At 54.2% G+C, this 16611-nt stretch overlaps 1 protein-coding gene across 1 annotated transcript in view; it reads left to right on the top strand.

The window, feature by feature from the left end:
- Positions 1-16611, top strand: part of LOC102384527 (phospholipid-transporting ATPase ID-like) — a 66920-nt gene that overhangs the window by 6782 nt on the left and 43527 nt on the right. Inside the window, exons 2-4 of the mRNA XM_025207499.1 lie at positions 3024-3102; positions 11116-11174; positions 16526-16611. The exon at positions 16526-16611 is cut by the window's right edge and continues 14 nt beyond it. Of these exons, the coding sequence (XP_025063284.1) occupies positions 3024-3102; positions 11116-11174; positions 16526-16611 (224 nt within the window). The remainder of the gene's footprint in view (positions 1-3023; positions 3103-11115; positions 11175-16525) is intronic.

The raw sequence follows: 16611 nt of genomic DNA, 5'->3' as shown, positions 1-16611 counted from the left end.
CGTGTGTCAGAAATGCTGAAGTGTGTGTAAATATGAAACCAGAGGCAGACGTTTCATTTTTATTCAGGAACGGAAAACCACAGGAGCACCCGTGAGGCCCCGAGTCGTGAAGGGCCGCTGGGAGCCTTGATAAGAACCCAGACCATTATTAGAAACCGGAACAAAACCTGAAGTCTGTGGTTTAATGCCTGCTGAGGCTGTGGAAACTTGCCAAGGCATGGAAGTTGCCTCATGTGCAATGCAACTCATGGAGGGTGGAGGCTGTCCTGGCCCTGCCGACGCGATTCTCAATCACAACCCCCGAAGAAAAGGGACCTGGGGGATAAAGGCGAGCCCTGGCTGCGAAGGCGGCTGCCAATGCAGCGCTGACTAAAACAAATTGCGATGCCGCTCAGCCGGTGGGAAAGGAGGGCAGAAATGCAGCAGATTTGTTCCCCTCTGCGAGAGTGTGCCAGCACCAGCAGCGCGTGCTCAGTGCGGACACGATACCGGTGACAGCGATGCCGCGGTCCCGCTGCTGGGCCTGAGGCAGGTCCGGATGCAACGTCTGGTGCAGTTTTGCTCGGAAGATGGACAATGGATGTATCCGTGCTGGTTTGGACAGGGCTGATCCTACCTCAGATGGGCTGGACCAGATGCCACCCTTCCAGCCCCGTTTCTCTACGATTCGATGACAGCGCCATTAGCAGGGAGGAAGCTTTTTTTGTAGGAGCAATGGATGCAGATGCAGATCTGGTTTATAGTAGAAGGTGACTGGACCTTCGACCTGAAAGAAAACAGGTTGCTGATTCTTGTTAATGGAGGTGGGCAGCCACGTCCATCTGCAGTGGGGCACGAGGGAGGGCAAGGCGGCACCTTCGAGATCCTGCCGTCGTAGCTCCCGATGAAGTGGCTTGCTGCCTGCCAGCACGCATGGCTTCCTGAGCCTGTTAGCTGTTAGCCTTGAGTTCCCACTGGTGCACAAGCCGTATATTGGGTTTTTGGTCAAAACTGGAGACCAGCGACTTATATGCATTGCTAACAAAAGAGGAGTGTCAACAAACACAAGTAAAGGAGGCAGCTGCGAGCATGGCGCTTGGTCATAAAATGGCTTATGTCTTTGTTTGGAAGGCCACTTCTAGCTGAGATTGAGCATAAGCCACTTGCTACTACGGCCGAAAATGGCCTTGCAAACAGCCCCTTAAACTAAACCCTAAGGCTTTTTTTGTTATAGCTTCAAATGAATATAAAGCTAGGAAAGATTTGGTGGTCACAGGTCCAATTCCTAAAGTGTCTGACAAAAGTGGAGTGCAGTGAAATGCAGAGCTATGTACTCTGCCTGACTCATGTTGATTCATACACAGACACACACGGAGATAGGTGGATATATATATATATATATGGATCTGTGTAATATATATACGCACACGCACGGAGAGAGTCAGGCACAGTGTGTGTGTGTGTGTGTGTGTGTGTGTGTGTATATATATAGAGAGAGAGAGAGAGAGAGAGAGAGAGGCACAGTATGTATATGTGGTTTGTGTGTGTGTGTGTGTGTGTGTGTGTGTGTATACACACACACACACATAGAGAGAGAGTATGTGTGTACGTATACATATATGTGTGTGTGTATAATGCGTGTGCGCACACACACACGCACACTGTGTTCTTGTTTTATAACATTTTTCTCACTTCCCTGAGAAAGCTGTACTCGAAGACACTTGTGCCATCTAGGTGGTTGTACCTATTCGATCGCCTTTTGCTAGACTTAGTACACGTGACACAGTCGTGTCTGACGGTTGGCCACAGTTGAGTGGACATGGATCAAAGGGGTTTTCAGTGCAGCCTGGGTTTAGGCACGTCACCGTGGGTCCCCGGTGTCCCCAGTCGGATGGGTTGGTGGAAGATGATGTTCAAACAGCTACTGAAAAGGGTTGCTCTTTATCGGATGCTGCTCAGAGTGAAATGCCCGGCTCGCACCACTGAAACATCACTTGTCACCACCATGCAACTCCTGCCCAGCCCAAGGTCCCTTCCACCCTAAACTTCTATGAATCATGGAATAAGATTAACCAGAAGAGAGAGCTGACACATCTGTGATGCTAGAGGAGTGTGCGAGTACAGGGACATGGTGGGAGTTGATGGCTGCCAGCCAAAACAGGGACCCACGAGGTTGTTGTGTGACTTTACAAGGCTATTTCCTCAAATGGGCCCCAGCTTGCAAAAAGAAGGGAAGGACATCAGGGTCACAATCTCTCTGGTTTTGCTTGAGGAGGTTGGTTTAACAACAGCTGCAATCAGTTAATACGGCGGAGGTAACAGGCCAGAACTGGTGCCCAGGCTCCGTCATGACACTACTGGTATTTCAAGTGCGGCCAGCAAACCCAAGCAGCGGAGCAAGGCACCTCGGAGACTAACCAAGCCCAGTTAATCAGTCTAATTAACAGGCCAGTTATAATAAAGGTTCGCAGTTGTGTGCAAAAACGAACGGTGTTGAAATGCTGCCCAGTTTGTCTGGGAAAGGAAGCAGCATTGTTGGGACTTGTACCACACCGCTCTCTCTGTGGTTCTCTCATTCTCTGGGCGCATCTACACATGCACTTCAGCACAACTAAATTTAATGTGCATTAAGCAATTTTTGGCAGATGTTGGCACTAAAGTTAGTGCCAAGTCCTGCAGCCCTGCCATGTGCCCCTAGTGGCTGGGAAGACCCAGCACTAAAGTAGTGCCAGGTTGCATCTACACGTGCATTAATGCACTTGAACTAATCGCGCCTAAATTTGCCATTTTTAATGCGCGTTAAGGGCGTGCACATGTAGATGCGTGCCCTTAATGTGCGTTAAATTAGGCTAAAGCGCATTAATGTGTCTCGTGTAGATGCTCCCCCTGTCCCCTCCGATCTCTTTGCTGTGGTGTAGAAAGGTTTGAGGCACGGTGTTTGAGGTGAAGCTGAATGGCGGAAAGCTTTGAGCCTTGCAGCTGGCTCACGTGCCCCTATATAGACAACCCCCCCAGGGGCAATAACCTTGTCTGTTTGCCTGCAGGAATTGCATGGGCTTGTGCTGAAGCCAACTCTGGGGATGTCGCTCTTTGGATGGAAATTTGGGAAGAAGAAATTCAAAGGTGAGTGAGCTCCGGCAGCGCTGCCCAGGTCCCAGGACAGCACTTCGCCTCCCCAGGCAGCTCTGGGTGCTGAGCAGATGCTTGTGCAGGTCTCACCCCCACGGAGCAGTGCTTTGTTTCCGTTCGCAGGGTGCGGTCCTTCGGGGCGGGGGCGAGCTGTGCATGGAGCCCCAGGGCACCGGAGGAGGGTTAGACCAAACGGATGCGCTGGGAGATCCTTGGCTTTGCATCGCTTTGCATGGCGCTGCCCCTTGGGTTGGTCCTGTGGCTTTGGCCCTCCAGCAGCCAGCCCCAAGTGTCTGGATAGCGCCGATCCTGCCTCTGGGCTCTCTTCCCCAGGGAACCTGGCACCAAACTGTCTCCGCTTGTGTGCTGCCTTCCTGTTTTGCCTCGCAGTCCAAGGCAGCTTTTAGACCCAAAGCACCTCTCAGATCATGCCAGCTCTTTGTTTTCACTTGGTTTTTGACTGCGGAAAAAATAATAGAGGCGTTTTTCAATTGCAAAGAACTCGGAAAGACCATAGCAGGTCCGAACATTTTGGACCTGCCGGATTCCTGTTTGAAATCTCTGGGTTTATCTTGGGAATCGCGTTGGCACGGCTAACACTGCGCGCCATCCGTGCAGCACCTTGAGGCACTTTGGCACTTCCAAGTGTTCCTGTTTGGGTCGGTGTGGCTGTTTCCCTACCCCGAAGGGGCAGCACGGGGGTACCCGTGTTTCACCCTGCAAGCCGGATGGGACGGATGTGTGTATGCCATCCCCCTCCTGAGCCCCGGGCTCAGCAAACTCGTAGGCTTTCCTTGGAGAAAAGCAGCACTCTGATGTGGGCCTGCAGGGACCCTGGCACCAGATACTAGATCCACCTAATTGCTGGGCTTAGGGGCACATGCAGCAGAAATGCTAGGGCAGGGCTGGACTCTCTGGGATAGTCCCCATCTTGACAGGGAGGCAGCACAGACATGCCCGGAGAGGCTCTAATATCCAGGATTTCACCCAGTTCGGGACCTTTCCAGCTCCGGCACCACGGCATCTAGGCTAGGCGCCAGTCTGTGCGTGCATCGTCGCTGGGAGCACCCAGGCTTGGATACGAGCGCTGTTCTTAGTCCTGACCAAGCAGAAGGCTGCTTTTTCCATGAGCATCACATGCGTTGTGTTTTCTGATCATCGTCCCGGTCCAGAAAGAGGATTTTTCTGCTCAGAGCAGCGCCGGTATCTGCTCCTCAGAGGGGCAGAGGAGCAATCGGAGCCCGCGAGAGAGCAAGGAGCAAAATTCACGGGGAGAGAATTGAAGTGGTTCTGAAAACAATGGGCATGGAGAGCACCAAGAATTAAGAGCTGAGCCAACAGCTTGATCTTCTTTTAGCTATAGATGTTTATTCCCAGGTTTAGTCCTTGCACTTCGGAAGAAGTTTAAGAGCTTCCTGATGACGAACGCAGGGCATTTTCGAGAAAGCCTTCCTTTTTTCTCTTTACAACTTTACAACTTCCTGTTTTTTCATTCCTCCCAGGTTCTGCTCAGTGATTCTCATTGAATTCTGGGAAATTAGGAGTGGAAACTAGTCTTGAAAGAAAAGGAAGAGTGTTTACTTTTACCAGGAAAAAAAAACAACCAAGAAGTGTTTGAAGGTTATTGTTGGAGCCGGTGCAAAGCTCTGGCTCCAGTCGCCGCACCCAGCACGCGAGGCGGAGGCTCGGCCCTGGGGCTGCCTGGCGAGACGGTGCAAACCCCTGTTAGGTAGGAGGTTTTGCAAGGGAGGATTTCACCGCTCCAACAGTAAAAGAGCTGCAGGTTACAGACGGGGAGATTAAGTCATTGTTTGATCAGCGATCAGCAGAAAAACTAATATTTAAAGAAAGTGTTTACTTTTTAAACTCCTGGGTAGAGTTCCCTTTTCACTGTCACTGATGTGACTCCACCGAAGCCAGTAGATAGATGTAGGATGTGCTGCAAAGTCCAGGTCGTGCATTTGGGCAGCAACGTGATTTCGGCTATGTGATGAAAATGGCAAGGAGCAGAAAGACCCGGTTCGTTAGTCATGGGCTGACGACGTGGTCATGAGAGGGAAAGCTGCGCCGGGTGAGGGTTTTCCAGGAGCGACGGGCAGGTTGTGCTTAGAGGAAGTGGTTGACTTCTCGTGTGAATAGAGATGGCCTGAGTTGACACATCTCGATGACGGTACCCGTCAGCTCTGTACAGAGGCAAGCTCCACCCGCTGCCTCCTCAGCTGGGAGCTAGCAGAGCTCATCGGTGCGTGTGCAGCGCCATGCTGTGACAGATAACACGTGTGTCTCGGTGCGGCGTTGCCACGGAGCGGTGTAGACAGCCCCCCGCGACGGGACTGAGAACAGAGTCTAGGCTCCAGAGCCAAACGGGCAAGGAGGGCAGTGATTAATTAATACCTGTGATGCTGGCCTGCACCCGATGGGAGCTGCTAGTGGATGCTGATGGAAAGGAGCCCAGGTTGAACGCGGGTGAGTTCCCGCCAGCTCCGAGCGGGTCCATGTGGATTTTGAGAGAGGAAAGTGCCTGGCCCAATGTCCAAAGCCAGCTCCATGCTGATGTACAGCGCAGGCGCTGGAAACACGAGTCACGTTTCTACTCGGAGCAGGTGGGAGACTGGTTTTCATCACAAAAACGTCATTTCAATAGGTTGGGAATATTTGGGGACACGATCTTCATTTTGACAAGCAGTCCTCTAGGAAGAATCATTTTGACTCCAGGAAAAACATGTTATTTTCATCCTTTTCAAACGCTGCTTTGACTGTTATTTTAACCGGGTTTGCTGCCGTGTTGGCTGTAGAAGCTGTGCGCAGCGTGGGGCAGTGTCAAACCATTTCAGTGCAATGCACGTGGGAGGTGCATCCCGTCTAGCAAAGACGATGCGATGCTTCAGTTCGTGTGAGGTAGCAGCTGCCTTCCTGAATTTTAAAATAAATAGAATAGACTATTTCAACCCCTCCTCCTGAAATGCCAGCGTTTAATAATGCGTGACATACTCTCGGTGTACACTCAGCTCCATCCTCTGAGTCGGCGGTGAAGAGATTGAATCGTACCGGGACCAGGACAGGCTCCTGGGGACTCCCGCGCGATGCCTCCTGCACCCCAGACAAATCCAACATCTAGTAAAACTCCCGTCAACTCTGACATGACGCACGGTATGGCTCCCAAACCCGCCATGGGTCTTTGTGCACGAACAGCAAGAGCTCAGTGTCACATTGACGGCTCGACTCCGAGATCCCTTTCCACGGCCGTGCTGCGGAGGAGGTCCTCCCCCGGCCTGGAAGCGCGCTGGTGATTCCTTCTCCCCAGGGGCAGCACCTTGCATTTGTCCTTATTGAACTGCACCCTATTCTGTTCTGCCCAGCTCTCCAACCTGTCCAGATCCACCTGGATTCATTCCCTACTCTCTGCTGTCTTAACTTTACCCCATCGTTTCGTGTAATCTGCAAATTTGAGCAGAGTGCTTTCCACGCCCTCGTCCAAGTCACCGATGAAGACATTGAAGAGCACTGGTCCAAGGACCCCCACAAATGTGATCCTTAATAATTTTTTCAGAGGTTTTCCCAAGGATAGAGGTGAGGCTAACCGGTCGATAGTTACTCGGATCCTCCATCCTCCCCATCTTGAAAACAGGGACCACACTGGCCGGAGCACCGCGAGCGCTCAAATAGCCGTGCCAGCGGGTCTGTTGTGACACCGGCCAATTCCTTCAGCGCCCTTGGGTGAAGTTCATCCGGCCTCGTCACTACGTCTGCATGAGCCCTCGGTGGGCTGGCGTCCCTCCTATCTGCAGTCCAACTGGGAGATGTGTCCTGATCCGATTTCAGGACTACAGAGGCAAAAAACTCATTGAAGAGCTCAGCCTTGTCCCCCCATCTGGCACTAATTGCCCTAGTTTGCGCTGTAGGGTCCGATGCTACCCTGCGCCTTCCTTTTGCTCCCTGTAGACCTGACGAAGGACTTCTTGTTGTCTTTAATTGTTGTCTGCAGCCTAAGTGCTAATCCTGCGTTGGCCTTCCTGTCGAGCCAGGGAGGTGTACTCCTCCTTGGTAGCTACCCCCTGGTTCCACAGCCTGCATGCCTCTTTTTTTGCCCCAAATCTTTTCTGGATTTCCCAGTTCAGCCAAGAGGCTTTCTTGGCCCCTTTGTCCCCTTTGGGAGACGCTGTCAAAAGCCTTGCTAAGTGGCTTAGTAGCCACTAAGTAGAATAATAAGCCACTTAGTAGCCACTTAGTAGAATAATATCACATCCATCCGTCCCCCATCACCTAGTCATGGAAGGAAAACAGTCTGCCTAGGCATGATTTGCTCTTGATAGGTGCTTGATCAGGTCCTTATAAATTAATCAACGGATTCATCATTTGCTGCAATACCTTTCCAGTTATTGAAGTCGGGCTGGTCTGTAATTGTCTGGATCTGCCTTGTTGTATATTTACTCCTTTCCAGTCTTCTGGGACCTCGCTTGGCCTCTGTGAGTGCTCAGAGACAGCAACTGCTTGAAAAGCACTTTTCTCTAAAGAACTCAGAAATGCTTGGTGACACATTGCTGCATCTTGCACCAAATTACAGCAAAGCACGAGCTCCCGGCGTGGTGCTAGGGATGCAGGGAAGGGGTGCCGTCATCTGTGCTTTTGCTGCATTCTCGTTATTAGATGAAGAGTATTTCACTAGTGAGCCCACGTAGGTTTGAAGCGCAGGTGCGGGAGAGAGGTAGATATGGGCTTTCAGAGTCATCTTTCTTCCTGGCGATCCTGGAAAGCTTGGCAGGGCAGGGACTAGCATCGCGTTTTGTATTCAAGTTAAACATTGACTGTTGGCAAGAAGGAAATCGTTCCCATTTGCATGCAGCCTGCTCTAGGGAAACCAATGTCGTTGTGCATCTCGTATGCAGATACCACTGATATATAAGGAGAATTTCCTGGTGCATTCAATGCCCTGCCCAGAAGTGTGTTAAAATATTGTCTCTGTGTTTGCAAATTCCAGCGATGAAGTCTGGGCTCAGCTCGGTACCAGGCATGTACGTAGACACCCCCTGGCCCAGGCAACTCGCATCTTACAACCATCTCCCTCTCTCTTCCTATTTGCTTCCCGGAGGAGAGATGGAAAAGCAGCACTCCTGGAAGCTTCTTCCTTCATTTTTGTTAATTAAGGGCGGTGCTTGGATATTGCAGGAATGGTCTCCAGGTAGGAACTGAGGGACCAGCAGGTAGGAGTCATAGGGAAGTGGGGCTGGCAGGGACCTGCGGAGGCAGCATCAGCCCTGTGCAAACCAGCCCAGATGAACCCATTGTCCAACCTCTGAGCAGAACTACAGAGTCAGCCCCGACACAGCCCTAGGCATCACACTTGTCCCTGCCGCAGGGAAATCGGGGGGCTGCCAACATCCTGCTGCTGCAAAGGGGGTTCAGAGATGCTCTAGAGAGCCCAGGTAGGGCCGTGCCCCCACTGCAGAGGAAGGCAAACCCCCCAGACTAGGGGGGAAATCCCTTCCTGCCCCCAATGTAGCGTTGGTCTGGCCCTGAGCAGAGGGGCAAGACCCTCCAGCCAGGACCCGGTGGGGTTGGTGCCAGCGGGACCACTGGCACAGCCCAGCCCCATCCCCAGCCTGGGCTGCAGCACCCAGCGCCTCTGGGGGAGGTGAACCCCTTTCCCCACTTCCACTTGTTGCAACAGGAGTGGGGAAAAAATTGCTCCCCAGCTCCATGGGGCATCCAGCAAAGCCCAGAAGCCTGGGAAAGCCGTCTACAATCACAACTCGAGGCTTGTGACTTCCCCAGGAGCGGCTGAATGAAAGCCTCTTCCACCCCCCCCCCAGGGCTATTTGTGGGGCTTCAGGCTAACCCGGCTTAGGGTGCAAGGATTGTCCCTTGGAAAGGGCCGAAGAGCACATAAAGCAAAGCCCTCCTCAGTGCCTGAGCAGGCAATGGGCCCTTTCAGGGCCAGGGAGATCGCTCCGTGCAAGTGTGCATTACCCAGGCAGAGCCCTCTGAGCTGAGCCGGGGCCTCGGCCAGACCCGCAGCGTCGGGCTCGAGCTCTGGAAAGTCGTTTCTCTGCGGCCCCACCCTTGGCAGCTGCAGAAACGAGCCCCGCGCCACTCCCAGGACCCGTGTGAAGGCCCTACATGCAAAGGGGGCCGGCTGGCCAGGAAGTTACATTTATAGCTGCGTCTTGGATGTTATTTCATCCAGATGTTGTTTTGTGGCTTTGCTCCTAAATCCGTCTGCCTGGGAAAGCAACCACTTTCCCAGTGACTCCTGGTTCTGGTCAGACCGAGGTCTGGCACGCGATCACGGTGACGTGCGCTGAGCGTTTCCATGGGGCGCTGGTCTTTGCCAGCTATGAAGCGGTCACTGGAGGCGCACAGCCCGGTGTGGGGCCTCAGTGCTTCTTTCCAGTGACTCGCGCCGAAGGGAAAAAAGTTTGCTTGGAGCCGATGGGGCTCCCGGGAGTGGAAATCCTCGTGCTGGAGCGGCGCTTCGCGTTCTCCGCGTCCAACCGTGGTGCTCGCAGATGCAGCCATGCATGGTAGAGGCTGGCAGCTGCAGCCAAAATGTTTTGAGCTGCGGTTTCCATCTGTGGGGTTGGAGGGACAGCAAGAGGTTTCGGTAGCTGCGGTTAGACACTGATCCTGCATTGCCTTGACTCTTGTTGCTGCTTCAGGAGGTGCTGGAGGACGTGGCTGGAGTGTGCCATGTGGAGCAGGTCCCAGTGCCTGGACACAGGCAGCGACAAATCTTGCAGCTCCCGAGAGCTGAGTTGGATGTCCCTGGGGAAGCCCCCGTGCATCCTTCGGAGGTTGCACCTGGGCCTGCTTCCTTTGCAGCGATCTGCAAGCTGCTGCAGGGACCCTGCCTTCTGGGCACACTTACGTGCAACGTCCGGTCGTCCCCTTCCAAAGTCACGTGCAACACGGTGTCTAGGCGTGTGTCTGCACTGCGGCAGGGAGAGACGGCGAGGGGTTTGGAGCTCCCTGAATAGTCGGGGGGGATTGCAGGGGTCCCTGCTCTGGGAAGAGCCAGGCACAGCGAGCCCTTCCGAAGGACAGGGTTATTTTGGGCTAAGCCCTCTGGGATGCTTCACCTGGCGCTGAGCTCCTTGCCCAGCAGCCAGCTGGACAGACCCTGCCTTTGCCAGTGGCCGGCGCTGCTGGGGTGTCGCGTCTCTGACCGGCTCCTGCGCGTACGGTGATGGTGCCGCTGAGCTGTGCGGCTTGTGCTCAGGCTTGGGGGGATCGGGACCCCTGGGTTTCCTTCCTGTCATCCCTCTGACATGCAAGTGTGTGACTGGGCTGAGCCGCGGGGTGCTCTTGTATTCCCGGGCTCAGCAAGTGCATGTCCATGGGCTCGTGGCATCGGGTCTGGTTCGCCATTAGAAGTGGGAGCTGGACACCAGGATCCTTCTGCAGTCTGTCTCCAGCTCTGCTTGCATTTTAGGCAAGTCTGGCTAGCCCCACTGTGCCTCAGTTTCCCAAGTGGTGCAAAGAGGCAGAATATTTGCCCAGTGAAACGAGCACAAAGATTAATGAAAGCATATTGGAAGTGGTCTGAGGTCCTTGCATTGAACCTCTGGGCTAGCCAAGTCATTGCTGCATTGGGGTGGTGATACCCTCCACTGCCCAGAGGGACGGGATTGCAAGGAGCTCATGGCATCACTGCAGAGATTTGATGGAGGGAGAGGCAGTTCAAGGCCCATTTGTCTAGCGTTAACCCCGACTCCCCGAGGGAGATGGGATAAGCAGGCAGGAGGATTCACCTGTTACACTCATGCTAATTTTGGCACCACCGTGAAGGAGCGTGTTGGTCTGTGAACTCCTGAGCGCTACAATCCCAGCGCTCCGGGTGGGGATCTGCCGCACATCCCCGAGCCCGGGCGTCATCTCTCTGGGCTTGGGGATGTGCAGCAGTTCCCAGTCCCTCCTTCTGGCTGCTGCTTCGCTTGTGCATGTATTCATCGTTATCCAGTACATCCTAATTTCCCTGCTGCAATCTAATGTGTTTCCTCTTCCCTACAGAGGAAGAGAGGCAGCTTCAGGCAAACAACCGGGACTTCAACCTGCAGTTCCAGTATGCTGTAAGTAGCAGCCCCGTTTCGTGCAGAGCAGTGACCGGGTCTGCTCCTCCCTTGCAAGTGTCCCTCCGGTCCTGTTTATGGCGAGGTTTTGTTACGGTCAGGTTGCTTTTGGGAGGAAGGGGAGGGGACCTTACTGTGGGTTTGGAAAGGACTGTTGTAGAAGATGCTTCTGCTAGGACCGGAGCGGAGGGTCCTGGCTAGAGGGTCTTGCCCCTCTGCTCTGGGTCAGACCGATCACCATCTTTAGGGTTAGGAAGGAATTTTCCCTCCTGGTCAGACTGGTCCATACTGGGGGAGTTGCAGTGGGGGCACGGCCTCTCAAGTGTCTATTAACAACCTTTTACAGCAGCAGGATGTTGGCCGCCGCGGTCCCCCTGCTTCCCCCGGGGCAGGGTTGGGTGTGATGCCTTGAGTTGTGTCGGGGTTGATGGCAGTCTTGTGTAGGGTTTAGATGATGGGTTTGTCTGGGACGGTTTGCACAGGGCGGATCCTGCCTCAGGCAAGGGTTGGACTGGAAGCGATCCCTGCAGCTCCCTGCCAGCCCCACTGCTCTAAAGTGACTTGCAAGGCAGGATCTGGCCCCAAATAAGCAGAGGAAACTTTGCCTGAAAAATGCTGCTTTGTTGGAAGCGTAGCTTTCCGGGGAAATGTCGCTCTCCACGGCTCCTCCAGCAGGGATGACGCAGTTGGGGCTGGTCCTGCTTGGAGCAGGGGTTGGACTAGATGGTCTCTTCCCACCCTCATTTTCTATTATTCTTTGATTCCTGGCCTGGGGTCGGGGACCCTGACAGCGGTTGCATGAAGCTGATGTGGCTTTTAGTCCGTTTTGGTGATACTAGCCACCCAACAGCATCACTGAAACTTATTGGACAGAGTCGGGTAGCAGCGGCCGGGGTCCTGGAAACACGGTGCATTAGTGGCTTTCTTTTAATGAAAACTTCACAGCAGTTGTTTAGCGGCAGATTTCTGAACTGGACTGAAAGCCGATCTCAAAACGCTGGGGTTTCCCATGAAACGGGCGTTCAGCGTTTCGGCTGGCTCCTACAGCGAGCCCTGTCCCGGCAAAGGAACCGGATGCTTTGTGGTGGCTCGGCTTTGCACGTGGAGCAATGCAGAGGACGTGGAGGCTCCCTGGGGGATGCAGCTTTGGCACCCCGGTTGTGCACGTAGGTGATAGGTGCAGAGAGCTAGATGAAGACGATGCTCCACGTAAGCCATAGGAAGCTGGGTGATCCGGGAGCGGGGAGGTTGGGATGGGGAGTCCCCTTGCACACGGGTGTGGGAAGAGGCATCTTCCTCCAGTCAGCTGGCTGCTCCCATGTGTTGTGAAGTGGGAGGATTGATCCTTGTCCAGCCCATCCTCCTATCTCTCCACCTTCTCCCCCAGCTTGGAAGGAAGATAATGGGTGTATGTGTGAGATGGATTAACTCCTACTCCTTCCTGGCTCCCAGCAGATGTGCTGCACATCTGTAGATCTAGGGGTGTGACGTCCTAAACGTCAGCCAGGCCGGGACCGTGTAGCCTGTCACCTGCAAGAACCGGCATGCCGTGGCCTTCTGTTAAGGTTTGTGGGTGCGGCAGCTCCGTCTTGCTGTCGTCTCCCTGCCCTCCACACGCCAAGCACCAGTCGAGGTCCCAATTCTGCAGCCTGCGCTGCGGGAGCTGCAGCTGGATTTTGCCTGCCAGGTCCTGCCCTGCCAGGTCTGTGTGTGTTTGCAAGAGCTCGTTCTTCTCCCAGCCCAGCAGCTTTGCTCTGCAATTCGGCGCGGCTTCAGGGCCACGTCACTAGGGCTGTGCATTTGTGCAAACAGCTCTGGAGTTGGCTGCCAGATAACAGGAAAGGCAAGGCCAGGCCTCAGGGTCAGAAGCGCGCTGCAGCTCCATCACGGGGGTGGAGTCCCTTCCCTGCCCGCACAGCATCTGTCCCCCCCATGTTGTCTGTCTGTTTTTGTGCCACACCGGCCAATGCCTCTCTCGAAGGCATTGCCTCCTGTGATGCAAACAGACCCTGCCTGGGTCCGAGCTGCAGATGGGAGGTCTTGTCTCTTGCAGCTGGACGTGGCCCCTGCACTGCCGTTCCAGGGGGAAGCCTGGCGGGTCTGCCCCGTGGACCCCTGTCAGCTTGCCCATGCTGTCCCTAAGCAATGCTCCTGAATGTGTGCCATCCTCTGCCCTGTGCTAAGCCGGGGAGCCGGGTCCGGGTGCGCCCTGCTCAGCACGTGCAGCAGGCACGGCGCAGGCAGGACTCCTTCCACCCTGGCAGGAGCACGCTGGGGGCATGCACGCTCCACAGCACCCAAGTTGGTGGGGGGGAGAGGCCGAGCTGCCCTTGACGTGGATCTGCATCGAGTCTTGTGACTTGACCCAGGCACCACTCTTCTTGCATCGCAGGATCAGGACCTGGCCTTTTTCTTTCTGCAGAAAGCAAGTGCCTGCTGTGCCCTGGGTGCAGCGTCAAGGTCGCCTGCACCCTGGGTCCTCCAGGCTGTTTCAGTCTCATGCTGTTGATTTTTAACTTGGTTCCTGGTGCTTATTCTGTGCGCTGGGCTGGGCTGGGAGGTGCGTGACCTAGTCACTAAAGCAAGCTGAACTGCAGGGTCTGCGGGTTCAGTTTGTGGGAGGACGCTGACCGTGCGGCCGAGGGCTAGCTGCGTCCCTTGGCCTCCGTTCCCCTCGCTCTGTCATTACAGTAATGATATTTGCCTGGGAGGGCGGTTATGCACGTCGGGCTGTGTTTGCAACCTGTCCAGAGAGCTGCAGGTGGAAGGCACCCTCACCTGTGTACACAGATGCAAATGCACTTTCTAGAGACTCTTGTGGCCCGCGACTGGGTGTAACTCGGTGCCGTTGGGTATTGATGGGGTCAAGGATCAGCGCTGGGCGGGTGGGCGTGTGCATCACGGCCCTAGGAAGTGAGTTCGAACGACAGATGAAACCTGCTTCCAGGGTGAGGCTGGTCTGAGCTGCTGGCTGTTCAGAAGAGGCTTTGCTGGGGGCGTTGACTCTCCCTCCGGCCGTTTCTTGGGCACAGGGCTGGTCCGGTCCCCGATTCCCGTCTTCCTTGCAGGATCGAATCCGAGGTTGCATCTGCGGGGTGCTATGGGCACGTCCCTTCCAACCCTCACTTTCTGAGTCCGTGTGTCGCCAAGGCGTCTAAGCCCTGACCTAGGTTTCTTCCCGCTCCCTGCATCCTGCCCTGTTACCTTCACCTTTGCACCATGACAGCAGTCAAATGCACCTTGTGCTGCTGCCACAAGGAAGTCCACGTTTATTTGTGCAGTGAGCAAAGGTGGGAGCGACTCAGTCCATGCCACCCAGGCATGGGGGGCGGTGAGCGTGGCAAGGCTTGTGAGCCAGCTTGCACGTGGTCCCAGAGGGAAACTCTTGTGAGGAAGTGTTCAGAGCCTGCCCCGGGAACGGGGTTTTTACGTGCTTTGATGGCAATAGGAAAGGGAGCGACTGGCGCTGGTTCTCTTCCCTGGTTGCTTTGACAGACAGTGGTGCAGGAACTGAAATAAAGTGCTCGTTTCCCAGTGTCGTGGTGTGCTGGAAATGTGGCCCTGATGGGAGACGCTTGCTCACGTGCTGCAGCGCACGGGTTGGAGGTGGTGGCTTAGCAAATGCACTGGGCAAGGTGTGTGGAGCCCCTAAGCCACCAGCTCCACCCTGCCAGGACTGCCCGGTCTCAGCGCGATGACTGTGCAGTGATGACCAGGGATCCTGGTTTTCTCCCATTTAAAAAAAAAAAAAAATCCCAAATTTTCTGATTTAAAAAAATAACCCCAAATCCACACTTTTCCATGATTAAAATGAAACACTACTGCATGCATGTGTGCATATGTACACACCACCCCCGTGCCCCGAGAATGAGCCATCTCTCCTATCCGCCCTCAATGCAGGGAGTGATGTTATGTGCTCCACCCCATCGTCCTGGCCCACAACATGCCCCAATTTTTGGGTTCATGCCGGTCCTGACAGTGCCCCCGTGTCCTGATAGAGCATCAGGAGCTACAGGAGAATGGCAGCACTGCACTAAAGTCCTTGGAGAGATGCCAGCCAGCAGACACGTTGCTATCGGTGCCCAGGCAAGGGCTTGGAGCTTCTCCATAGCAATGAGATAACACCGGAGCTGTGAAAAGTGCTGATGTTTGGGTTACCCCGCAGCACGGCTGTTTAGCAAGGGAGCTGATGAGTGGTGCAAAGGCCATAGACATCCAACCTGCATGCCCTGGAACAGGAGGGGAGCCCAGTGCCACGGGTCGGGGCTGGTTCCCACTGCACAAAACCAGAGCCCTGGTCCTGAGGCTCCAGGGGAGTCCCTCTCCTCTCCAGATGGGTGCCCTGCAGTTTTTGGCCCTTCTCCAGTTCAGGGAACATGCATGCTAGGACAGGACGACAAGCCCTGTTTGTGTCCAGCATGCGTCCTTGCCGGGCCCCGGACCAGAGCTGTCCAGAAGGGCCATGCCTGCCTTGTGCCGGGCTGGTGTGCGCTTTCCAGGAGCGGTGGAGCGTGCGTGCATCTCAGTGCCTCTTGCATTACGCCCCGGCGAGGTGGCTGAATCCTGTCTAGTCCGCTCTGCCTGGGTATTGGCCTGTCTGTCTGCTTGCTTGGTTTGGAGCCCTTCTGTGTGTGTGTGTGTGTGTGTGTGTGTGTGTGTAAAGTTTGGTAAATTAACTTGGAAGAGGGTGTGTGTGTGTGTGTGTAAAGGCTTGGTAAATTAACTTAGATGAGGTATGCATGCATGTGTGTATAAAGGCTTGGTAAATAAACTTGGAAGAGGGTGTGTGTGTGTGTGTGTGTGTGTGTAAAGGTTTGGTAAATTAACTTGGAAGAGGGTGTGTGTGTGTGTGTGTGTAAAGGCTTGGTAAATTAACTTAGATGAGGTATGCATGCATGCATGTGTGTATAAAGGCTTGGTAAATAAACTTGGAAGAGGGTGTGTGTGTGTGTGTGCGTAAAGGCTTGGTAAATTAATTTAGATGAGGTATGCATGCATGTGTGTATAAAGGCTTGGTAAATGAACTTAGAAAAAGTGTGTGTGTGCACGCATGTGCACATAAAGACTTGGTAAATGAACTTGGACAAGGGAGGTATGTGTGCATGTGTGTAGCCATACCTGCCACTGCACACGCACACGCACACACTGTTTAATGCCCCGGTTCCCGGAGGAATCTGTCTGTTGATCTCAGCGGACCCCGAGCGGCCGGGGGAAAGGAAGGGTTTGGAGTTGCTGCTGTGCACAATGCTATTGCTAAATATAACCGAGTGGAAACCCCCATTGAAATGGGCTGTGCTGCAACTGCTTTTCCTGTGCCACCCTCCCATGCGTTTGCTTTTCTGTTTCCGCAGAACAATTCCATCAAAACCTCGAAATACAACGTCTTCACTTTCCTGCCTCTCAACCTGTTCGAGCAGTTCCAGCGAATAGCCAACGC

Source organism: Alligator sinensis, unplaced genomic scaffold (assembly GCF_000455745.1).
Source record: "Alligator sinensis unplaced genomic scaffold, ASM45574v1 scaffold783_1, whole genome shotgun sequence".
Classification (NCBI taxonomy): domain Eukaryota; kingdom Metazoa; phylum Chordata; order Crocodylia; family Alligatoridae; genus Alligator; species Alligator sinensis.
The sequence above is the reverse complement of the archived record's forward strand: the minus strand, read 5'-3'. Positions and strand labels throughout refer to the sequence as shown.